General features: G+C 41.9%; 1 protein-coding gene across 8 annotated transcripts; it reads left to right on the forward strand.

Moving 5' to 3' along the window:
* Nucleotides 1-721: 721 nt before the first annotated feature.
* On the forward strand, nt 722-26,713 carry ttyh1 (tweety family member 1). 8 transcript variants are annotated; one of them, XM_034103406.2, is made up of 16 exons: nt 722-1,005; nt 1,566-1,711; nt 5,550-5,716; nt 7,093-7,322; nt 9,975-10,086; nt 13,623-13,957; nt 19,159-19,254; nt 19,614-19,686; nt 21,006-21,081; nt 21,258-21,313; nt 21,597-21,689; nt 21,780-21,872; nt 22,230-22,369; nt 22,893-23,060; nt 24,567-24,645; nt 25,649-26,713. In XM_034103406.2, exons 3-16 carry the CDS (start codon nt 5,582-5,584, stop codon nt 25,730-25,732), a joined length of 1,770 nt encoding a protein of 589 aa, XP_033959297.1. In that variant the 5' UTR covers nt 722-1,005; nt 1,566-1,711; nt 5,550-5,581; the 3' UTR covers nt 25,733-26,713. The 8 variants fall into 8 exon arrangements, with proteins under 8 accessions (XP_033959297.1, XP_033959296.1, XP_033959301.1 ...); XM_034103405.2 differs by lacking the exon at nt 722-1,005 and having other exon boundaries at nt 1,018-1,711; XM_034103413.2 differs by lacking the exon at nt 722-1,005 and having other exon boundaries at nt 1,019-1,711; nt 22,893-22,953; nt 25,649-25,738.
* The last annotated feature ends 58 nt before the right edge of the window (nt 26,714-26,771 follow it).

Genomic DNA, 26,771 nt, shown 5'->3' on the forward strand with positions numbered 1-26,771 from the left:
CTACCCAGACGTTTGCATCTGCCACAGCGGTTTATCTACGAGGCATGGATTGCTGACGAGGGGAAGAGATTATGTTTTCTTTACAGCTATGAATCAACTCGAGTAGTTTTACTCCGCAGCTCATAATTCCACAATTGATCTGCGTTGTATGAATATTGTATGGATGGTGTTCCCCGAGAACGATGACTTTTACAATGAATTATAACCATTAGATTGTGAAGGACATAAAATATTGAATTGGTTATTTTAACTCCTGAGTGGTGATGTTTTCTCAGAGCCTGGATGCAGCGGTTCAACATGCAGACACACACGCTCCCTGATCAACTCTTGCATACATAATATCCTTTTCTGTCTTCTTTCACACACATACACTTTACATATAGGCGATATGAGTCAGTGAGTATGCTCTACTGTTTGCTCCCTCGCTCGCATTATCTCCCTGCCTCCCTTCCCCCACTCTCTTTCAGTGACACAGAAAAACTAACGCCGCCCCCTCCCTCTTTGCTGCTCGCTTTGCCCCCCTTTCTCCAATGGCAGACAGACACCATACTCTTTTTACTCCGTGTTTGACCATTATATCTTCAATTTACGTTCCCCAGTCAAACCCCCTATAGAGCATCTCCATCAGCGAGCTCTCATCCCTTCCGTCATCATCTTCTCCTCTTCCTCCTCCTCGTCTCTAAATCAGTGTTGATGGTGTTCTGCAGCCTCCACTGAAAGCTGGTTCTGCCTAAAAATCCATTGCATGCCGCTTTCCCCCTCTCTATTCATTGTTCACTCCATCTCTCACCCTCCCTCCTCTTTCTCTCAGCATCACTCCCTGGGAACCCACTTGTTTTCCCCTCCTCAGTATTTCATGTTGCCTGCATCTCCCCCACCCCATATTCATCTATGTGCTTATTCGCCTCTCGTACTCTGATTTTATATGCATCTCTACCTATCTCGACACATCGCTGACCTAACAGTGCTCTCATAGACAGGACTTCATTATTTTGCGTCCAACATGTGAGTGGGTTTTTTAAACATCTCTTTGCACTATTATTTAGCGCACAGTAGGCTGCATTTGTACTCTTTCTCTCAGTAATCTGGTCAGGGTTCAGTGTGGTGGTCTGGACGGAGATTGGTCAGGTTGATTGGAGTGTGCATGGATGGCTGGTTGGGGGTCGGCATTATAAGTGTGCTTCAATTTGAAAGGAGTGAGGGGTTAGACCCCGCTAATCCCCGTTAACAGATTAATTATCTTTGGGCAATATCGTGTTGCTGCCGTGTTGTGAAGTCGTTCGTGCGTTAAGCTACGAAGGGCTACAATGCAACGATAAAGGGTCCCTTAGGGGTGTCTCCCTCAATCTTAATCCCTCTCTCTCTCTGTCTGTCTCTCTCACTCTCTCACTCTCTCTCTCTCTCTCGCTCTCACTGAGAGCTCCTCTCTCATCCATCAACAGAGGCACCTCTCCACTGTCACCAGACAACCATCCCATTATTGGTTATTCCATATTTAAATCACTGCAAGAATTATTGGCTCAACTTTTTTCCCAATCGTGACATATTTTTGGCATGTCCCCAAGCTATTTTTTCAGGATGATGTTTTTTCAAGAGCATCAAGCGTTGATGGCTGGCAGTATACCTCTTTGAGTGGGTAAATATTTCACGGACGCCGGCGTAGAGAAGAGACGAGGAGGAGAGAGAAACCTCCCAACACAACCGACAAGAGGTAAGACCCTGATCTCTCTCCTGCAGATTATGGCTTCAGTGTTGATATGGTTGCAAAGCTTTATCATCAAACAAGTGACATTTGATGTTAATGGGCGTCAAACCACATTACAGCATTTTTTCCCATTTTCATCCAGGCTTATCTTTTCAAAAATGCTTAATGGATATTCATGAAACACAATATTGCCTAAACGGATTCATGCTTATCTCTTCCACTCTCACACGTAATGGATGAATCTTCTCCCATTTGCAGAATCAGATGCTGTAATGGTTTAGTTGCATCCAATTGTTTCCCACCCAGTTATAGTTCAATTTGTCTTATATCTTCTCTGAATGCTTTTTTGTGCTGTGCGAGATAATTGAATATCTTGTTCTGCGGTGGTCAGTAGTGTGGAAGCGTTTTGTCACCATCAACTTGTCATGCTGGACTCCTGCACACATCAAAGCACTGATTTGCTCTGACATGCTGGCTATGAGCTGCACTCACTTACCTTCGGTCAGCTGCACTCACTTTGAAGGTTCATTGTTGCGGAGCTGAATTTGACAGATGAATGTGAAAATGGAATTCTAATTGAGAGTATTCTTCTTTGCCTGTCGCTTCACTTCAGCAGATAAAGCTAACGTTGCTCCCTTTCTGAAGATGTTAATTAATTCCTCCTGGCTAATGTAGTGTCTCATGAGACTGAAATGCTTTCACATAAATTGCAGTCATTAAGGTTGTTGTTAAGAAGCAGTTAGGCGACCACTTAGGCTGTAATGTGAGTCATAAAAGATTTTATGAGGCAAATTGGAGATTTCAGCAGCAAAAAGACTACATTAATTATATATATTCTGCTGGAAGGAGTTGTATCTATATAAAAACGATGAAGGTGGAGATGAATTTCCCGTGCTGAAGATGATGCTAATTTCAGCTGACAGAGAAGCCTCAGCCCTGTTCTCATTAGCTGCTGCACAAAATGGCCCTTTTCTTTACATTTAGACATCATGGAGTCATATCACGCAAGTGGTTTCATTCTCTGTCGCCTGAGCTCCGTGCAGACTGAACGCAACACAAATATTCCCCCTAATTCTTCAGGGGTTCGGACTCTCACCATCTCTCTCCACGACTCTCCCTTTTCTTTTTTTCCTCTCCACCGACTGAAGTCAAAATCACATTTATTTGGCTTCAGTTATGCAATGGTAACAGGCATGATAACAAGCTGGCAGGAGACATCGCGTCAACATGAGGCTTCCTATGTGGGACAACTGCTGAGTAACTGCTACTTCACAGGACCGTGACCCCCCCCATCAGCACCTCATTAGGGGGCCTCGATAACTCTTAGGGGTCAAAGGTGAATCCTACCTGAGCTTTGACTCGATGTCTTCATACATCCCCAATTAATTAAGGGATTTCACATTGAGACAGATAAGTTAGTGCTTTATATATTTTTTTGTTGTTGTCTTAAATAGTCTGATACAGCTTCTCATATGGTGGGAAATCATAATTAGTGCGGTATTGACATTCATCAAAGGAAATGCTTTGCTATTTTGACTCACTCCATTGATACATAGTGATAACATCAGGTAGACTGATTCTCCTTTAATGGTTCTCCTATTTCATTATTATGCCTCTCAAAAAGCTTTTATTGTCTCCAAAGTCTGATAAATGCATCTGATCTAATGAGTTCACTCTAGATAAATGATCATGAAGGAATGCATAAATATAACAGCAGACAGTCTGTTTACACTGCAGATGTGCGGTGGACGGATGCAACCCTCACAGCGTGCCAACCATTATGTTCAGCACGATTTTAATCATGGAAATGGAGAGTTGGGGATGATTGGACTTGTGGCAGTGGAACCATTAAGGTGAAGCGACTTATTGTAATGGGCTTACAGCCGCCCTGTCTGGCCAAAGGGAGAGCTGTTAACTTCAGCCATAAACGGCCCAAATCTGAAAGGGAAAGTGTCTGGCAGTGAATGTGACTGAATCTAAACTTTTATCATGCACAGTATTTAACTCAATTATGCGTGAATCAATAGGGATAGTAAAGAGCCTCAGCAGTGTAGAATACTGCCAAATTGAAGAAATAACAGCTGTATTCAAAGTAATAAGAAGCCTTTAATTCAGAATCTATCTGACATTATTACATCATCAAATGCACTATTGTATCTGTCGTATCAGCACTGAGCTGGGCTGTATCCCCCTTTGTATTACGGCATCAGTGCTGTTGTTGTGCGCTGTGTCTTAAACACTTCTTTCTTAAACAGTAAAGCTCTGACGGTCTCTTAATCTGTGTACCCGGTATCAGAAGCCCCCCGCCCCGCCCCCCCCGCTCCGTCATTGTGATAAGATTCCAGTGTATGTTTTGGCTAACCGGATTTGCCCTTTGTATTTACCCTACTTCCTCCCCCTTGGCCGGCTTTAGAAGCAACGGTTCACCATGCAGTCAAATATATAATTCTTTGTATAATGGTGGAGAATACATTGTTCTTTTCCTGCATATGCTCTACTACGCATAATTCTTCAAAGGTCTCATAGATGCCCTATATAGTCCAGGCTGCTCCTATAGTACATACCCCTTTTATAAGGTTAAGAGGGAAGTCTGGGAATAACAGCCATTTGTTATAAATATAGTCACGTAATCTCCCTGTGTTCAAAGCAAAACCCCTCCGGCTGCTAATAACGATTGTTATCATTTCATCATTCATCGCCTGTGTTATGAAATGACGAAAAATGCCAAATCAAGATTCTAGAGCCCAAGGTTACATCTTGTTTTAGGCAACACATATTCACTAATAGTCCAAGACCCTCAAAGGTTAAATGTAAGATGATATTAAACGGAAACAATCTCTGCAATGCTCAAAACAGCAAACACTTTACATTTCTGATTCATTAAATGAGGCAAATCACTGTAGATTATTGGCACTTGTAAAGCTTATAGATTATATTATACATTTATATTATAAACAGTGTAAATGCTTGGTAAATTAGCTTTATGTTGCGAGGAGAAATTGAAGGTATAGTCCAAAAAACAGAACAACTCATATACTTCAGCCTCTGCTCCGAGTGAGGTGTAAACACAGATGTACACTCCCAAGAGCATCTTTCAAGTAACCATGACTGACATTTTGACCCTCACTTTGGTCGGGTGATCACTGCTCATACATCCTCTCCACTGAGCCCACGGGGAGGAGCACAGTGATGGAAGAAGTATTCACATCCTTAGCTTGAGTAAAGGTATCAACAATACAGTGTAAACATACTCTGATACAACAGTAAACGTTCTGAATTCAAAATGATGATTACAGTAAAACACAGAAGTATCAGCATACAAATATATATAAAGGAACAGAAGGTTAAAATACACATCATGTAGAAGGTCCTCTTTCAAAAATGTATTTAGTACTGAATTAGTGATGCATACATCTGACATCATTTTAACGTTGCAGCTGGTAAATGTGGAGCTAATTTAAGATACCTAAATACTCCTTTAGCTATAATAATATGTCATAACATAACATTTTGTATTAATATTCTAATAATCTAAAGTAACTAGTCATCATTAAAGGTATCAAATACATGTAGTGGATTGAAAAGTACAATATTAGCCTCCAAAAGTGTGTAGTGGACTAGAAGTATATAGCAGCATACAATAGAATAACTCAAGTAAAGTATTTGTGCTTAAATACTTGAGTACATGTACTTAGTTACTTTCCTCCGCTGCAGCTTCAAAGTTGCAGTGACCTTTCCGTCCTCTCCGCTCCGCAGTCCTTCACCCTCCTTTACCCTCGCTCCCTCTCCTCCGCTCTCGTTCACATCCTGGTTGCTCTTACCCGTCTTTCCTTCACTCCCGCAGGGTGGAGGAGGGGGACCTTGTAGCAGTAGAAAATGGCTGCCATGGCAACGGTGCCCAGCTATACCCCTTCGCTGTGGGTGAGGATGTGTCACGCCCTCCCCCGGCTGGACCTCACCATGCAGATGAAGGACAACATCTTTGTCCCCGACAGCTGGGAGTACCAGCAGGTAACCCACACCTGCCACACCACATGCTGCACTGTAAGGTGCCACGTTGCATAATCATTACAGCACTGTTGCATTTGGAGTGATAACTCTACAGCGAAAGGGAACTACAATTAAGTGACTGAATGATGGGCAATTAGCTCTTCGTGACACTTTAAATTGCTCCATAAATCGCTGAATGTAAAGGCATCAGAGCAGTGATGCTGCCATTTACAATGCTTTATATAAAGCTTTTCATGCCAACTCACTGACCTAATTATTGGTAGGTCTATTGCACTCAACCACTCAAAGAGTCCCTTATCTCATATCTAACATTTTTCATTTTATACCACGCTTTAGATGCTGCAATTGTCTTCTAAAGTGTCACTTGCACTTCTGCCATGGTGCAAATTTAATTCATATTTTGTTTCAGTGAGTGAAACTTGGTGCTCTCGCAGGTTCCTCCAGCTGCAATTGTCTGTTTTTATTCTAAACTGTGCAGTTTCTGCTGCAAAATGAAAGTTTTCATCCTCCTTCTCCTCCAACAGGCTCTTATACAAAACGTTTCTGCCAGCGGTGTCTCGCTGTGTGTGTTTGTGACTTCTCTGCGGTACAAAAAGAGGGGGGGGGGGACGCAAATTATCCTGCAGAACAGAAAGACAAAAGAGACTGAAAGTGCTCTGAGAGAGCAAACGAGAGAGGGAATGAGTAATGCGGGGAGGTTGTTGAACAGAGAGAGAGAGTGGGAAAGAGAGAGAGAGAGAGAGAGAGTGAGAGTGGAAGTGAGAGAGAGTGGCAGTGAATGCATTTAAGTAGGTCACAGATTATTAATAGAGATTCAGTGGTGTGGATAGAAAGGAAGAGAGGGGAGAGTGGGGGAGAGAAAGTGAGTGGGAGCGTGGGGAAAGAGGGGTGGGTGGGGTGGGGAGGGGCTTCAGAGAGCAGGAGGTGAGATACAGTTGGGAGAAGGTGGAGGAATGGGCCGTGGATGGAGAATAATACTGTAGATATGTGTCGGAGCACGAAGCATTTCGGTAATGTTGACTTTATGACATGGAGCCTGATCAGAAGCAAAGTCTGATATGGCTTAGTGACATTAATATTCACTATGGTGCAGATCAGGGATTGATGTGTTAAAGCCTTTCAAGTATAAATGGTCAAGAATCAAAACAAATGTATTGTAAAACCTTCCTCTGAAAAGCACACATTTTATATTCTCATTCCTTTTTAATCATCATCTGCTGCTGCTTCATGGGGGCGAGACAATATGACAAGCCATGTATTTTAACACGATTAGCTGGTATTCAACTCTCTCAAATTGCCCTTATAAAAAGTAAATTAAAGTGTTTCACATTTACTGACTCATCCCTTCTCTTCCTCCTCTTCATTTTTTTTCTCAGACTCTGCTGGTTTTGTCCAGTTTGTCAGCCGTCGCTCTCGTCATCTGCCTCTTGGTGGTCCTCTCCTTCCTCATACACTACTGCTGCTGTCACCGTGGCGACCGAAGCGAAGGGTCGGAGGAGGAGGAAGAGGATGAAGATGGTAGCACAGGTCACGGTTACAGCGGAAAGAAGGGGCGGGGCATCTGCTGTGTCACGTGGGTGGCGGTGGCTTCGGTCACACTGTGCTGGTGAGGAAGAGGATTCATTATCAGCATTACACTTTTATTTTAAAACTAAATACATACAGGTCACGTGTTCACAGCGGAAAGAGAAGTATTCAGATATTCAAGTAAAAGAGCCAATACTGTAAAAAAACTGAGCATATGAACATATTCAGCAAAGCCAAGTATTAGTTCATACTCTTAACTAAGTACTGGGTACTATACAGATTACGATATTAAGGGCTTATAAAATATGATACATTGCTGCAGTAGAAAAAAACAGCTGTATATATAGCAATCAATAATCTGCAACTCAACCAGTGAAATCATTCAAATGGATCTCAGAGATTAATGCATGTATGATAATATTCCCCAAAAATGTATAATAATATATATATTAATACTTTTGATACCTAAAGTACACTCTTCTGATACTGTACCCCTGCGGAGATTTTTTTGGGGGGAATTGTAATCAAAACACTTTTCACATACAACACATTTTGGATTAGTTGACCTTTTTGAGCCCGAAACAATTATTTCACAGCAAATATCTTTTGGGAAAAACACTAATTTGCTTTCTTTCTTTAATTGAAAGAAACAATACCACTCTATTTGCCATCAAACCTCTTACCTTAGCATAAAAACTGTAAACTGGGACGGCCAGCCTGTGTCGTCCTGTTTCATGTCTTTTTGCTCCGTCTTTACCTTACAGACACAAGAGTAGAATCACTTTCTTATCTACCTCTCTGCAAAAATGCCTATTAGCCTGTATTCATAACATGTCAAACTACTGCTTGTAACGAAAGCATAGAGGTTTAAAGAGAAAATCACTCTTCGGTGAAATACTAGATAACACCTCCAAAATACAAAATACAGTTTTTTGTGCAAAGTCCCACAAAAGGGACTGGGGATCACATTAGTTTTCATATAAATGCATCGAGCGGTAAAGGCCCATATATAATCACCAGTTTGATTCGCAGTTGTCAGTCCTCCACTCTCTTTCCTTACATTTCCTGTCTCTCATCACTATCAATTAAGGCCGGGTAAACATCCAATTGAAAAATTGAAAAATAACTACATCACATTCATATAAATGCAGCAAAATCTACCAAATGTTGGTCTGAAATGTATTCGAACATGATACGAAATAAGCTACAAATACCTAAGTAAATGCAAGTACCTCAACATTTTACTTAATTTTAGGCTGTGACTCACAAGCTGTCCCTCTCTCCTCTGTCATGTGCTGTTTAGTCTGTTACACTGTCTCCATATCAAAGAGGAGAGGACAGCTGATGGTCACGCTTAGTTGCTATTGACCGACCACAGGCCTATGACCGCACAGTGTGTGTTGCTTTCAGTGATTTCCCAATCAATGTGTGTGTGAGGAAGATCTCAGCTCGCCCAACTTCAGTACATTTGTCATTTACCCACCGGTGTTCCCCTCAGATCTGGTGACCATGCAATCAGTGCAAGTCAGTGCACTGTCTGCATGGTGCATGTCTTATACAGAAATGCCACCTGACATCTGTCCAAGACGCTTTTATAACGCAGAAGACATTAAAGGGAAGCTCGCCTGCACATCAGACCTTTTAAATCTAAAGCTACAGGCCGAGCTGTGTGCTGTAATAAAATTATATTGCAATTGGACGCTTGAGTAGTGCTTTCTATTATATTCCAGTCTATTCCCTGCACGTTTATATGCTGCGAGAGTGTGTTGTTATATCACAGAACACAATGTACAGGGGCTGTGATTTCAGCTGTCACAGTGATGTAATATACAGATTGTAGGTCCGTGTCTCCCCCTTATGGAGCGTAATGTAATGTAGTCGTCTCCTCCTCTGTTGCTCTCTGCGCCAGACTGGATGAAAAAAGAATGCCGCAGTTTACCTCTTGAAAATATTTCATGTGACACCCTTTCCTCCAGATGGTGGCCTTTTTGTCACAAGTATAAAAAACAGTCTTGTGAAATTCAGCTGCTTTAGACAGCGTTCACATTTAGCAGCTTGAAATGCAGAGCACACACAGACGCAGACACACATTCCTCCTTTTCCTTTTCCCCCGTGCTTTCTAATCTGGGTCACATACTTTGTGGGAGATTGGGTCATACCATTCCTCTCGGGTTTGAGGGGATTTGACGAACATCTGGCCTGAGCCTTAATCTGAATATGTGAATAACAGGAAGATATGTAAACATGTCGCTATGTTTAACATTTCGAACATTTTCCCTGTGGAAGCTTAGCCGTTGAGTGCTAAGAGTCAACTTTTTTCCCTTCATCTGTTTATTCCTTCCCCTCCTCTGTTGGTATGCTCATCCAGAGCTCACACATCCCATCCTCTGCAGCTCTATCTCCTTGTGTCACATTCATTTAAAATGTACATACACACTGAATTAAACATAACATGTATGCTTCTGCTATCTGTTCTCTATCCCCCTCGTTCACACACAAACACACACACACACACACACACACACACACACACACACACACACACACACACACACACACACACACACACACACACACACACACACACACACACACACACACACACACACACACACACACACACACACACACACACACACACACACACACACACACACACACACACACACACACACTGTACACACACCCTCCCACAGTGATTTCACGTTGTCTTTTTTTTCTCCCTATGCAGTGTTGCCATAGGCATCGGTTTCTATGGCAACAGCGAGGCTAATGATGGGATGTATCAGTTGACCTCGTCTCTTCTCACAGCCAATTATACGCTAGCTTCCATTGATCTGCTGGTGAGTGTTGCAAGTAAACTGTCATGCAGAATAACCTGTGTGTGTGTGTGTGTGTGTGTGTGTGTGTGTGTGTTTGTGCTTACATGTTGTCTGCAGAGAGGGAGAGAGAATCCGATACACAGTGTTTTTATCGATTTCCCTGTGGTCAGACAGTGTTTTTTGTGTCAGATTGCTTCTACTGTAGAAGATACAGGTCAGGAGAGCTACAGTTATATCATGAATACCTGAATGAATGGGAAAACACACATACATTAATCAGTTTAGTTTAAGAAATATACACATAGTTAGAGTAGAGTAAGATGTCTCATAAAGCAATAGCATCAAACAAAGAGACAGAGAGAGGGAATAGGTTTGCAGACAAAATATATTTATAATATAATAAATGTTATGAGGATGTCATCTTCATTATGTAAACACTTAAATATCAATAAGATAGATTTTTTCAGAGACTCTTCTTTAACACGTGTAACTGAATGTTTGGTCAGAGCATTACATTTCATTTTTTCATTTAATCGTTCATTTGAATAGGGACAATGCACATTAATTAACACTTTAGACAAATAATGCTTCAAGTGTAAATATGCCGGATTTTAGCTTTGAGCTAATTTCCATCCGTAGTCCCTGACATACAAAGTATAAGAACATGACATTTGTAAACATAGAAAAAAATAAATACATGAAAGTCAAAAGTCTTTTTTCTTGAGATTGCTGCAAAACGTTGCTGTGGCACAAACACCAAACAACAGTTGTGCGTTGACTCGGCAGGGATCAAGGCACGTGAATGCCCCTCCCTGCTTCCGCCGTCTACACACACAACCAAAATTACATTTTTACCATGAGCGCATTGCTCCTAAATAGTTGCTGTGGCACTGACACCAATCAACAGCCGTGCGTTGACTCGGCAGGGATCAAGGCAAAAGTCAAGTTCGAGTCCATTATGACTCCAAGATACTTGAAGTGGGGGACTAGTTCTATTTCTGCTCCGTTTAAAAACACATTGGATCCTTCGATTTTGACTGGTCGTTTACTGAACATCATGCATACTGTTTTTTTGCATTTAACTGTAAGCAAATGTTGTTCAGCCAGTGTTGAACCTTGTCCAAAGCATTTGAGAGACAGGATGTGATTATTTCAGTATTTTCCCCATGTACAAAGATGACTGCATCATCGGCATACATTTGCACATTCAACTCAGGACATACATTAGGCAAGTCATTAATGTACAGAGAAAACAGTAATGGTCTAAGAATGGAACCTTGTGGAACCCCAACAGGGTTGACAAGGTAGGGGGATTTGGCTCCGTTGACCAAAACACACTGTTTTCTGTTCGATAAGTAAGACTTAACCCACTGTATTGAATCTGCCGAAAAATTGAAATACGTCAGCTTTGTAAGAAGCACTTGGTGGTCAACAGTGTCAAAAGCCTTCCTGAGATCAAGGAAGACAGCACCTACATATGGGCTCGTGTCCAACATACATTTAACCTTTTCCACAAAGACACAGTTAGCTGTCTCAGTGGAGTGGTGAGCACGAAAACCAAACTGCATTGGGTGGAGTGGAGCGAAACCTTTATCTAAATGTTTGGTGATTAGTTTTGACACCCATTTCTCAGCTACCTTAGAGACACAGGGGAGGATGCTGATTGGTCTGTAATTAGACATGATTGCCTTATCCCTAGATTTAAAGATCGGTGTCACCGTGGCCACCTTTCAGGACGATGGAACTTCCCTCGTGCTGATAGATTGATTCACTAGCCCACTAATTGGTTTTATTAGACCGTCGATATTTGTCTTTATAAAGTTGGTGTCTAAATCATCTGCATCCCTAGCCTTAGAACCTCTTAACCCTAAGATTATATGTTTTACCTCCACCTCTGTGATTTCCTCCAGGTCAAAAACGGGGTGTGTATCCACAGTCGGGCTAGGTGAGACCTCAGATGGCGGGAAGAGCTTTGTAATGTCCAGAGCACTATTTATGAAATACTCATTGAGAGAGTTGGTCAACACTGCAGGGTCTTTTATCAGGGCATCATTGATTTTTAATTCTAGAACATTATTTTCCTGTTTCTTATGTTTACCTAATAGTGTATTTAAGATTTGTCAAACTTGTGTACCGTTACCTTTTGCACCTTCAATTATGTTGATGAAAAAGTTTGCTTTGGCCTGTCTTATTGTTTGTGTTACCTTGTTACGAGCATGAGTGAATTTCTGTCTGTCAGTGGATAGTCCGGATTTCAAGCTCTGCTTTAATAGTTGGTCTCTAGATTTCATTAAATTCCTGCACTGTAGATTCAGCCAGGGAAGATGACGTTCCTTCCTGTCCCTAAGGCAGATCACTGTTTTCACCAATGTCTTCAGAGGACAGAGTGTCCCCCCAATTAATCATTTTCACTGCCTCCATAAAACGTTGTTGCATGTTTTTGGGGATGAAGCGTGAAGCCAAGGCAGGGGTTTTAGCTGTGGCCATGAACCTTTTTTTTGTGAGTTTCCTGGCAAAAAGAACAAGATTATGGTCAGAAAGATCAGTCAGGAAGTTGTATGTTTGAACTATTCTGTCAGCTTTGTTAGTAAATACTAAATATATCATAGTCTTGGAGGTTTTGGTTATTCTAGTCAGGAAGAAAGATTAACCGAGTGCTTTTTATACTTTTTAAACAATGACGTCTCTTCATAGAGATACATGTTTTCATGGAAGACCCCTGGTTCACACACACAACACCCCTTCAGCTCTGAAGGCATTTCGTTTGACTTAACTAACAAAAAAAGTGGCATTTAGGAACTAACATCATTGCAAATGAATCGAAAATGTACACATGTTATACATCCAGCTTGTTTTAGCTGCTGATAGCAGTCTTCTGAAACAGGGTTGGAAAAAGGTAATTTCTGATCTGTGTGATATATTTTTATATTACCATGCAGGAGCCATTGGCATATGGGTTAACATTAGATATGTATTAAGTACTACAAAAAGATATTTATACAGAGATGAAGTAATAGGAAGTTGGCTAGAATTGAAACAAAAAGATAACTTAACTGAAGAAGGAAAAACCTTCTGCTACTGGTAGACGAAGAATATAAGAAATCAAATACAGAGGGGTAAAATACTGGATAATAAAAAGGTAGCTCTACAAAAAATCATAAGCCGCTAATAATTAGCTTAAAATGAGTCAGATAATAAATAAATTATTCATCATGATTGCACAGTCATACTGAAACATGTCTGAGACTTCTGTATGTACTGCTTCATCTCCTTAAACAACTTAAGAGTCCTCTGTCGTACATTTCAAAGTAGTTTTATAATTAAGTTTGCAAGTAGGAGGAAGTGAAGTGTTTTTTAACTCAGCTTTAACTTGTGCTATAGATTGTGAGAGACATGCATTAGAAAGCTAAGGCACCGAGATGCCCACAGTCTTCAGCTCTCTATCTTCATAACAAACCACTCAGAACTGGCCACAATTTTATGAGCATCATCATCTCTATTTTGTGGTTTCCGTCCCACTTAACCACCTTCACATTCTTTATCCTCCCTCTCTAAAGATTACAGACACAATTTCTGGGCTGCAGCTGTCTGTCTCCGGCCCCCTGACCTCCATGGAGGAGCTCTTCACCGGCAGTAAACCCTTCCTGACGTCGACGAGGAACTGCCGGAGGTTGTCTGACAACGTGATCAACCTCCTCTCCTCCATCTCGCTGGCTCGCTCCGGTATCGATGCAGGCCTGGGGAACGACAGTATCAGCGGGGCGTCCATCATCCCTCTGACCCCGGCGCCCCCCTCTGTAGCCCCCACACTGGTGCCTAGCAGCGGCTTGATGCCCAGGCCCTTCTCCCCCGGCTGGGCGGCCAACACGCTGATGGTCAATGAGGACTACAGGTGAGGCTGCACAACACAACCTGGATTGAAGAATTGACCGGTAGATGTTTAATTGGAAATTACAGCATATTATATATATATTATACAACACATTGGAAATATACTTATTATTGAATAATTCGTAGTAAATGACACTAGGTGATGCTCAGAACTTTTCCAAAAGGCATATTAAGGGTGTGTCTATAGGATGATTTAATACATCATTCCATCCACCGCCCACAATAAAATATAAATAAAATAGATCTATAATCCTGTATGATCCACTGATTTAATTCCATGTGTTTCAGCAGCAATATAAGCAACACTTTACTTGATGGGTTTGTAGATTCCAAATAATTCCAGATTTAGCGTATTTCTCAGGAAAGAGCTTAGGCAGGAAAATACAGTGAATCATCCGTCTCAGAATTTGGAGGGTGAAACCCTCTTTTAATGGTCACACATGCAGAGCACACAGCGTACACAGTGACATTTGTCCTCTGCATTTAACCCATCCTAGTTCTCGGAGTATTGGGAATGGGGGGGGGGGAGGGGGTGTCCAGTGTCTTGCTCAAGGGCACCACGGCAGGGCCCAAGAGGTGAACTGGGACCTCTCCAAGTACATGTCCACACTCCATATTTACACACTCCACTGGCGGACAATAAGATAACAACAACAAAAAACATCCATATTTCCTATGGATGTGCTTTGAATTTGGCAGCAATAGTGACTGAACTGGAAAATAAGAATAACTCTTTCTCTAGTTAACTTGATTGCTAGCTGTTTCTTTTGATTTCCTGCTCACAATCTGACCGTTGTTAGTTTGCCTAAAACATGTACTAATTCCTCTTAGTTATTGTGCAAGATATAATGATTCCTTGAAATCCTATTTTATGTTTCCAGTAAAATAAATGGTGCAACTCTATTCTTCTAATAAAAAAAGCTGGACTCTTGTTCCTCCCATTTACAATACTCATTATCCACTTACATGATCATTCAGTTTGGCTTGTTCAGCAGAGGCAGCATGAGTTAAAAACATATTCATTTCATGGGTGCATTTTATGGGAATAAAAGTCGTTTTGAAAAAAATCATTACTGAAAATGCTAGGCCTGCTATATTCATAATGTGGGTTTAATTGCTTTACATCTGGCAGCCATTTTCTGTGACTTGGGAGGCCGAATCCTTGAGTAGCATCTAGCACACATTTCCAGTCTGCTCCTATAACCATGCCCTACTCTGACAAGCTAAAGTAGTAAATAAACACACATTAACCATCTGGATCAATTTCACAAGTTTGAACACATCCAGACTGTTTATCAACACTAACAGACCCCTGCCCTTTAGGATAGAAGAGGCTGTAAAACTGAACTGAAAGTTACATGTTTATTAAGATGGCTGGGTTAGTTGTGGTAATGCTATTGAGACAAAATGTTCTGGAGGGATGGGTTGGTGGGTGGCTTTTCCATATTCCATATTGCATAATAATAACAATATCAAAGTACTGCTTCCCATAAACTAACCGCACACAGCAAACGGATGATGTAACATGTCTGGCCTTTTTAAACAGACTGGGGTGAATTAAGGTTCATCCTCCTCACCACTTCCCCTCTCTGAGTCTGCTTTATCTCAAAAAGGGAGTAAAGCTGACCACACAATCTCAATGAGTGTCATTTCTGACTAATAGAGAAATTCATACCCGGATCAGAAGTGTCAGAAGCCCTATAATTGTATTACACTACTCAGCAGTTTTATTTCTGGGATCGGTGGGAAAAGATAGCAAGTTTTAATCCCTGCTCAAGTGGAACAATCTGAATGTGTTGTCAGGAACGCTGCATATTTTACACAACACCAAAGATATACTGACAAAAATTAATTGGCTTTTTTATAAATATACAAGGTGCCAAGCCTTAAATTTAACCTGAAAAAGTTGGTTGAAATGTAAGCTTGTGACTGCCAGTATAAAGTGTACTAATCTTAGGTCTGCTAAAGTAGTCATGAAATCACAATATGATTAAAGAGATAAGAAAGAAAGAATGAAAAACATTAAGCCCTCCAGGACTCTGAACAACGTCATATTTGTATTCACTTTTTTACCATGTATTACCCAGAGATCTTTAAATACATAGTTTGTGCCACTGAATCCTCCAGCAAAAACAGAGATCATACCTAAACAATACACTAAAACTCTCCCATACAAAATGAAATTATTAAATTGCTATCATGTAGATATAAAACTGAAAGAACTGTTTTGTGTTCTTGATAACTATGGACTGACTCAGCATGTGACGGAGCCCACCACAATAAAGAGCACACTCTGGACTTAATTATCTCAAAGGGTCTGAATATCTCTGAGGTTGAGGTGACTGATGTTGCACTCTCTGATCATTCCTGGGTTTTCTTTGAGAGCTCTACTTCTGTTCACAAAAATGTTCAAAAAGAGGTAACTACAAAGCAATATTTAACTGAAAATATTAGGGAAATGTTTACTCAGAATTTTTTTTCCACACTTGCCCCTGCTAACATCTCAGTAAATGAGCTAATAGATCATTTTAATTCAAAAATTAAAAATGTTATAGATGCCATTGCTCCAACTAAGGAAGTGACTGGCAAGAAAATATCTCCATGGAGAAAGGCCATGACCATGAAAACAGAAAAAAGAGAGTGTCGAAAAAACAAATCTCCAGGTTCATTTTGAAATCTATAAAGAGAGACTTGGCCTTTATAATTTGGAATTGAAAAATGCACGACAGTCTTTCTTCTCTGACATCATCATTACCAAAAACAAAAACAACGCACGTGCCTTATTTGCTGCTGTCGACAGACTAACAAATCAATCAATCTTAATCAATCAATGTTTATTTATATAGCCCAATATCACAAATGTTACATTTGTCTCAGTGGACTTCACAGTTTGTACAGAATATCAGTATGACAATACGACACCCTCTGTCCTTAGACCCTCACATCGTACAAGGAAACATTTCCGGAGAAAACCCACAGTTTAAAGGGAAAAATGGGAGAAACCTCAGGGAGAGCAACAGAGGAGGGATCCCTCTCCCAGGACGGATAGACGTGCAATAGATGCCGTGTGTAAATTGAAAAGATAATACATTTGCAACATAGGTAGTCCAAATGTTTGGAAATGCATGTGTGTATAATAGGAAGATGAATCCACGAGGACTTATGATCCAGGGCCACAGCCACGACTCAAGATTCAGGGCTCGCGATCCAGGACACAGGACCACAGCAACAGGATCATCCATGACACGCGTATATAGACACCAAAAAGAAAGAAATTTGGGGAAGCTGGGTTAATCGGAACATGAGAGTACACAGGTATAGACAGAGAGAATGAAGAAGTAAGATGTCCCCCGAAAAACTAAGCCTATATCAGCAAAACTAGGGGCTGAATCTAATCAGCCCTAACTATAAGCTTTATCAAAAAGGCAGGTCTTAAGCGCACTCTTAAAAACGGATAGGGTGTCTGCCGCCCGAACACAAACTGGAAGCTGATTCCACAAATGTGGAGCTTGATAAGAAAAGGCTCTGGCTCCCATTGTACTTTTAGAGACTCTAGGAACAACCAACAACCCTGCATTATTGGAACGCAATGCCCTAGTAGGACAGTAGGGTATAATGAGTTCTTTAAGGTAAGATAGCGCCTGCCCATTAAGGGCTTTGTAGGCGAGAAGACGAATTTTAAATTCTATCCTGTGTTCTATAGGGAGCCAGTGTAAGGCAGCCAGAACAGGAGTAATGTGGTCCCTTTTCCTAACTCTGGTTAGTACACGTGCTGCAGCATTTTGAATCAGCTGAAGCGACTTGACTGACTTCTTGGTACACCCTGATAATAAGGAGTTACAATAATCCAGCCTTGAAGTAAAAAATGCATACAGAAACTACTTTGTTTCTATTTGTAAATACACATCTGAGTTGACAAATATGACATGTGGGGTACCTCAAGGCTCCCTACTGGGGCCTCTTCTCTTTAATATCGTGCTACCACTAGCTCAGATAATGAAAAACAACAAAATAAGTTACCATAGCTATGCGGATGACACACTAATGTACGTAACAATTTCACCAGGAGACTATGCTCCAATTCAAACACTGAGTAAGTGCATTGAACAAATCAATGACTGGATGTGTCAGAACTTTCTCCAATTAAACAAAGATAAAACTGAGGTAATGGTTTTTTGAGCCAAGGCAGAACGTATAAAAGTTAACGCTGAGCTTCAGTCTGCAATGTTCAAAACAACAGAAATCTAGGTGTAGTCATGGAATCTGACCTGCGTTTCAACAGTCACATTAAAACAGTTACTAAATCAGCCTACTATCACCTAAAGAATATATCTAGGATTAAAAGACTAATGTCACAGCACGATTTGGAAAAAATGTGTCCATGCTTTTATCTTCAGTAGACTGGACTACTGCAATGGTGTCTTCACAGGTCTCACAACAAAATCTATTAGAAAGCTGCAGCTGATTCAGAACGCTGCTGCTCGAGTCCTCACTAACACTAAGAAAGTGGATCACATCACACCTGTTCTGAAGTCTTTACACTGGCTTCCTGTGTGTCAACTAATTGATTTCAAAATACTGCTGCTGGTTTATAAAGCTTTGAATGGTTTAGGCCCAAAATACATTTCTGACCTCCTGCTAAATTATGAACCATCCAGATCTCTCAGGTCTTCAGGGACTGGTCAGCTTTCTGTCCCCAGAGTCAGAACTAAACATGGAGAAGCAGCGTTCAGTTATTATGCTCCAAATATCTGGAACAAACTACCAGAAACCTGCCGGTCGCTGCAACTCTGACTACTTTTAAATCCAGGCTGAAGACTTTTATTTTTGCCACTGCTTTTAATTGAACTATTCATATCTTAAACTGCACTGTAACTTTTATCCTTGTATTTTTTATTTTAATATTTATTTTATTATCTTTGCTTTTTAATGACTGTTTTTAAATGCCATTTTCTTAATGTCTTTCATTTTTGTAAAGCACTTTGAATTGCCTTGTGTTGAAAGGTGCTATATAAATAAACTTGCCTTGCCTTTAAGGGTTCTGGCTGCAGTGTAGTATCCCATATGGGATAAAACAGCATAACATTGCAACAAATAGGCCGATATTTTGTTTTCAGTTCTCAAATAAAGAAATCTGAACTTATGGATATAGGATTCAACGTTTCTCAACAGTCTGCCATTTTCTGTGTGTTTCTGTCATAGGTGGCTGTCCTACGTGTTGTTGCTGCTGCTTGACCTCATCGTGTGTCTGTTCATTCTGCTGGGACTGGCCAAGCAAGCCCGCTGGTTGCTCATCCTGTGAGTACACACACACACACACACACACACACACACACACACGCACGCACACACACACACACACACACACACACACACACACACACACACACACACACACACACACACACACACACACACACACACACACACACACACACACACACACACACACACACACACACACACACACACACACACACACACACACACACACACACACACACACACACACACACACACACACACACACACACACACACACACACACACACACACACACACACACACACATTTCTTGCAAACTATGCAATCTGATTGGTGGTCATGGAGTCCTCTCTTGGCTGAAGAGTTTGCGATGTCCCCCCCCCCCCCCACAGGATGACCGTGCTGGCCTGGCTGGCCCTGTTCCTGAGCTGGGGCTCCCTGGGCCTGGAGACGGCCACTGTGGTGGTAAGTACTCCAGTAACAGAGGGAGGGAGAGGAAGGATCAAGGACTGGAGGAATGGGAAGTGAATGGGACTGACATGGGTTTGCTTCAGCGGGAAATACAGGAGACCAAAGCTGTGTGTGTGTGTGTGTGTGTGTGTGTGTGTGTGTATGATTTCTGTGTCCATTGTGCTAAACTGTGAAAAGATCTGCCTCCTAGGGAACGCTGCAGTCGTGGCAAAGCACCAAAAAGGCAGGAAAATAGGGCAGAGATTAAAGATTCAATGCACGTGTGCACAAGCGTGTTTGTGAACAAATTGTGTTTGTGCATCAAAGTGTGTGTCTTTTCCATGTAAGTTTGTTACCAAGTGTGTGGGCGTTTATGAGATGGAAGATGAAGAGAAGTGCTTTCAACAAGACAGAGGGGGGGAGAGGAAGAGCGAGCATCTCCAGATCAGTCTGAGAGAGAGAGGGAGAGAGAGGGAGAGAGCTGTACAGTACTTCATTCCCTTGGGGCTTCAGACGCAGGGAGGTTAAAGTCTGAGTGTAATACTCTAAAGTAAAATTTACTTACATGCTGCTGGACAATGTTCTGCTTTTAACGCCCTAAAGATGACAACAGCCTACCAGTATGCTTTGACTTATGTTTAGGCGGTTACATTCATAAAGAACAAAGCACAAAGACAGTTATTATATCTCAAACAGAGCTGTACCCTTCCTCAGTTTCCACTCTGAAGTTTGCTCCTACGCTCTGAAGACTGGAGACTGTTTTTTGGTCTGGGGGTGCGTGAAGAGGGTAAATAGTGGCTGTTTTTCTGCCCTGCTGCCCAGTTTAAGAGACTCAGTGTCATGTGGAGCTGGCGGGAGATGGTCCCAATGCCTGTGTGTCCACACAGAGCCGCTCTGTCCCTGGTTACTGACAGGGAAACAATGGGCCAGTTGTGGAACTGTCCACTTTATTCTGTCCCGGGTTGCCGCTTTTCCCGTCAGCAGCCGGGCTCTCTGTGTGGCTCTTACTCCCTCTCCTGGTGGGCCGTCTCACGCTGAGAGGGACTCTGGGTGTGCTACCCTCTTCTAAAACAGGCCAGAAGTACATACAGGTCAACAGAGGGGAGGCTATGAGTAATGAGCCAATAGAAAGAAATCAAGGTGGCAGCTTATCCAGATCAATATTTTACCGTGTAATGTGAGCCGCTGTCAGATATCTGTGGAGGTAAACTATTTCAGTTGGTCAGTGTGTCGACTAACTTTTCCTCTGTGACGATTTTTTCTCTTGCCCTCCTTCTATCCTCTGCTTCTTTTTTCATTTCGCCTGTGATTCTCTCCCTGGCTGATTTTCCCAGGCTCTCAGTGACTTCTGCACAGATCCAAACATATTTGTTCTTAACTCCACCAACTTCAACACTGGGACAAGCTCAGGTACAGTATGCCTGTCCCTGTGCAAAGTGCTAGTTGTTTCCCATTTCTACAATGAACTTCATTCACCCCCAAACTGTGCTTATGTCAGCACAAACTAATATAATGAGTGAAATGTTCCCACACCGTTTCTATTATGCGCTGATCTGTTGTGCACTGGTGTTTTGCTGGCCATTCAGATGTGTTGGATTATTACCTGACCTGCAGCAGGCGCATGAACAGTCCGTTCCAACAGGTAATGTGACCTCCTGACAGTCACATGTATTTATGTATATAACATAGCACATCACAGGCATTTAGCTGACACTCCTGCCCTCTTTGATTTCAGAGAACAGGTTGCATGTCACACTTGCTCAGGGACAAATTATTTGAGGACAGGAGGCACAGCTGTTGCTGCGTGTGCTGTCCTTAAATGATTTTCTCTGTAGATAAATAGCTAATCTCTCAGCATATTAATCATATATTTGAGCAATAATGTAAACTAAAAGTGCCTGACGTCACTGACTTGTTGGCTGCAGGTGATGACACAGTCGCAGAGGGCGCTGTCCAACATCCACACACACCTCTCCAACCTGGACAGAAACGCTCTCACACAGTTCCCCAAAGCTGAGGTTTGTTAGAATTTGTAAACATAGATCTTAAGAAACATTTTCTCCCCTTCTTCCAGTGATTTTGATCTAACTAATGTTTCGTCATGACAGAAATCACTCAGGGAGGTTCAGCAGATACTCAACTCCACAGAGGGAAACTTCCATCAACTGGTGGCACTGCTGAACTGCCGAGGTCTGAATAAGGTAACCCTCCCCCCCACAAAAACACACACACACACACATACACACACACACACACACACACACACACACACACACACACACACACACACACACACACACACACACACACACACACACACACACACACACACACACACACACACACACACACACACACACACACACACACACACACACACACACACACACACACACACACACACACACACACACACACACACACACACACACACACACACACACACACACGCACACTCAGTTGACATTGCAAAGATACAGTAAACAATATATTGTGCGGCCCGAAACAGGGATAATTACCAACATGCTTCTTGACACATACATCTGTGTTTTCTCCAGGACTACATCGACTCTTTGAAAGGTTTGTGCTATGATGGGATGGAGGGATTGCTCTACCTCTCCCTTTACTCCTTCCTCTCTGCGCTGGCCTTCACTGCCATCCTCTGCTCTCTGCCCGGCGCCTGGAGGAGCTTCCCCAGGTGAGGAGTGAGAACTATTTGTTTGGTGCATACTGTCGCTATAGGTGTTTCTTCTACCATCAGTTGTTACTGTTGACATTTTCACTCATTTATACGCTTTGAATTGCCTTGCATAAACATTACCAAAAGTAGTAAAAGACTCTGGGATTAATGTAGATTAATGTTGGTTTAAAGTTCCTGCATGCTATACAATGCTACATGCTGTACAATGTTAAAAAAAAAGAGTTACAATGGCATGCCTAAAAAGATATACAGTAAGCTTTCTTCAAACAACTCCTAGATTAAACTTATTTCTCATTTTGCACATTCAGGAGTTTGGTAGAAGCGGCACAGGTTTGTTGGATCTGCTGAGAGCGGATTTTTATTATGTCTATCCAATCAGGAATAGTGACAGAGAGAATCATGGAGGTGTGTTGTAAGACATCAGAACACATACAGCTATGAAGAGAAGAGGTAATAAGCACAGTGGTGCTCATCATCACTCACACGTATCCCTCTCTGTCTCTTTCATGGACGACCACAGTGAATCAGAGGAGTATGAAGACTCGGACAGCGAGAGTGAGGACCCCTTCACCTCCCATCAGGCACGTAGACAGACGACCACGGGGTCTCAGCGAGGGGCCATCACCCCCTTCTATAATTACCCGGGTGCTGGGTGGACACCCCCCTTTTCTAGCGCGCCGCCCCTCCCGTGAGTAACACAGACACTCAGACACACAGACAGACAGACAGACAGACAGACAGACAGACAGAACGTCCCAGATGTTGCAGTCAGAGGTTGCGCTTGGATACAGTTTACGCACGGTGTTTGTGTTTCTGTGTCGAGATCTCTACCTCTGGGCAACTTTCATACTGATACTGATCAGGGATCGCAGAGTAAAGAACACATAGAGACACTTTTGAGACATTTTTGTGCAGACACATACTCTTTTTGGTGAAGATACACAGATGTCCCCCTCAATACAGTACTTTATTCATGACACACCTAGTGTTAATCACCCATCTTTACCAGAGAATAGTGTAGTAGAGTCAGCTAGGTTCACACACTCTCTCCTCTACACAGACATGTAGTCCACAGAGCTATCAGGTTCAGCACATGCATTGCAGACAGACACACAGACAGGTCAATATGGACTGCAGGGTAGGCAGAGAAACAGACACAACTCCAGAGGTCTGTCTGTCTGTGTGTCTGTCTATCCGTCTGTCGAGTGTTTCAGGACAGACGATATAGGCCGCTCGGTTCATTTCTCACAGATCTTGTCTCAAATGGCGTCCTGTCTCCTAAACAGTAGTAGAGTACTGCTGTGTTGGGGGGAGGGTGTCATTGACGAGGCCGCACTCGTAAAAACTCCGGCGATGTGAGGCTCAGGTTGACCATATAGGTAACCCCCCCCACCCACCCTCCTAAAAAAACACCCTTCTGTCTCGCTCTCATCTGTCTCCTCACCGTGGTGTCCAAACTCTCTCAAGCTATCTCTCTGGATCTGTCCTTCGCTCTTTGTCATACCTCCTTCTCCCTTTTTGGTTCTCCCTCTCTTCTAGCTTTCCATTATTCAATTTTATTTTCCCCTTTCTCCCTCACTGATGTTTCCAAGTTTAGTCAGAGCTCTGAGAAACCTAATCGTGGATTATATTATAACTTCCTTCTGCTAATACCAGCTGGTCATCTTGACTGCTCCCCATATCTAATATTAACACAAAGATAAACACAAGCATACTGACAAAACCAAACTGTCAAGGCTCAGAAACTCAGCTAGCACTAAACATACAGTCCACTCCTCTTAAGTGACATCTGCTCGGGATTGCTTTAAAAGCTTTCTGGGGTTTACCAGGCAGATAAACAGATTCATTAGGAAAACAACATTACAGCTGAAATGGGACTGGTGAGTCACACCCAGCTCTAAATGCATGTAATTGCAGATTATTGTAAGAACCCTGCAGTGCACCATCAGTCAGGAGTGGACTGTACGGCTCTCAGTAGTAATAATACCTACTAGTTTACTAAGTGCTGTGTTCTTCCGCACTATATTTCTAACTGCTCTTTCTCCTTCTTTCCTGTTACCTGTCCTTGGCTCCTGTCCCCCCGCGGCCCCCGTCTCTCTTTCTCAATGTGTCTCACCCCTGTTTCCCTCTCTCCTTCATCCTCGGCTCCTCCTCTCCCTCTCTCCTGTCCTTGTCTCTTTCTATCTCTATACAGGACTCCAAACGTTTCCTCCAATGGCAACCCTGGCTATGAGAGCCTACCCCTGACTGACAGGCAGTCCCCACCCCCCTCTGTGAGTCCTCTGTACTTGTGACGCCATCGCAGTGCCATTTTATCTCTGCTGTTAGTGCACACGCTCGCTTTATAATCAGTATCAAACGGACTAATATGGTGACCTCGCAGGACCCTGTGGGCTGGCCTTTTCTTTTTTCCGATGCTTCAAAACCCGCAAAAACATGAATTTACATGTTGTCACTGTTACTAATTTGTCTTGTATGTACTCTTATCACTATCTGGCCATTTTACAGAGCACCTTACCTTGAAAACAACCATTTAAATGAAAATAATGAATAATGATGAATGTGAAATGTACTTTCAATAGCATCTCATGGTCATTCCCTGAGGAAGTCTGTATATACATAATGTATGACCACATGTTAACTCGGGACTAAACGTACAGTCTCATGACAACTTAGCTCTCTCCATGACAGGTGAACTCCATTCCCATGCAAGACGTGATGCAGCTAAAAGCTTCAGGAAAGAGCTACATATAGAACAAAGTTAGAGGATCCCTCTCTAACTTTTTCCAGAGCGTTTAGTTGCATCTTACAGTGTTCCTCATCAGATGGAGTCTGGAGTTGAATCCCCCCCATCACCCAATGAATTACTAATACATAACATGACCAAACTCTCGTGTTATAACAAATGAACTACATCCATGAGTAATGAGAAAGCTGCATGCATGTAGGGAGACTTGATGCAGCTGAAATCTGGAAAAAGCTAGTAAGTGGACTTTTTTTGTCAAAGTAATGCGCATATTAAGAACTAAGGAGGGAATCAAGTGAAGCGGTATGAGCTTTACTTCTCCTTTTTTTCCTTTAAGATTTCAAATGATGCTTTGATGTATTAAAGCCTGATGGTCAGATAGTGAATAAGTCATGTCCTGCTGTCTGCTGCTTTTGAGTTAATGCTGTGTGTGAATAACAAATGTTGTTCTTGTTTATTTTCTCTCAACACTCCTTTGGACATCTGAACCTGTCTCCTGTTGTCTCCCATCATCTGTTCGGGGCGTGCAGTACTCTCCCAGCATGCTGACTGGTTACGGGGGAGGTCAATCACACCCCAACCCCGCCCATTCGAGGAACCTGTATTCACGTTGATTTTGTTTTTTTTGTTAGGAAATGTATAGAAAAAAATATGTTTAGTTTTCATATGAATGGACACTTTACTGAAATGAAAAAGAAACTAATCTAAATAAAATGAATGCTAGGTGTGAATTCAAAGTGCATAACGTCAGTACCACTGAGTATTATTATTAGAAGCACTTAAAAGAAACAGGTCCAAATGGACTGTTGATATAACCGACAATGATATACTGGTATATGGTTGTGCAAATATGAACCAAGTCCACTTGGTCTAAATTATTTCCCCTCGTCTGTCCAAACTCTGTGTAAACTGTGAACAGTGGTGAGGCAAGTCAGAATGGTATTGACGTTACTACGTTGTAGTTTTATATTCTTAAATGTATCAGTACCACCAATTTATTTTTAAGTTTTTATATAAATATTGTTGTAGAAAAGCACTGGCACGTAGCAACAAGACACTTTTTTTTCTTCTGTGAATGGTTATGCAGTTCCCTCACTTGGTATCATGTTTTTTTATTATTACTTTTTATAGGTGGCAATTCTGTATTTTCCTTGTATTACCTAATGGTATTCTGTATATGTCACTGTCTATAATATCTGAATAATCATGAACATTTGCTCTTTAAAAAAAAATACTTGAGGGCAACCAAGTAGACCCTGTTTTAATGATTGAATGGAGAACTACAACTGCCACTAAAGAACTACGAATCCCATGCAATGATAGCAGGTACATAGCAATATGATTCTTGCTACTGGCACTGCAGTAGCCCTACCGTAACTAGCAATAATAACTATGTATAGAATTGGGTTTCTGAGATCTCTCCAAGAGGTTTTGTGTATATATGGTCTGGTATGAGATTTCATTGAATCCCCCCTCCCTGCCAACTGACCTTGTTAACCCCTTGAATTGAGTTTGTATGGTTATCAATGCTCCTTTTGAATGGCATCCTTTTACACTCAAGAGTCTAATATAAATAAAAAATAACTTCAATAACCTTCAGCTGGTCTTCATGGTGTCTACGAGTCAATGCAATGTATGTAACAAACAAGGCTT

Source organism: Pseudochaenichthys georgianus, chromosome 16 (assembly GCF_902827115.2).
Source record: "Pseudochaenichthys georgianus chromosome 16, fPseGeo1.2, whole genome shotgun sequence".
In the NCBI taxonomy this organism is placed as follows: Eukaryota; Metazoa; Chordata; class Actinopteri; order Perciformes; family Channichthyidae; genus Pseudochaenichthys; species Pseudochaenichthys georgianus.

Excerpts from the sequence above, each read along its gene's own strand:
- ttyh1 (XM_034103406.2), top strand. The coding sequence starts at position 5,582 with ATGGCTGCCATGGCAACGGTGCCCAGCTATACCCCTTCGCTGTGGGTG. Across the intron at positions 5,717-7,092 it reads ACAGCTGGGAGTACCAGCAG|ACTCTGCTGGTTTTGTCCAG; the intron begins GTAACCCACACC and ends TTTTTTTCTCAG. Across the intron at positions 7,323-9,974 it reads GCTTCGGTCACACTGTGCTG|TGTTGCCATAGGCATCGGTT; the intron begins GTGAGGAAGAGG and ends CTCCCTATGCAG.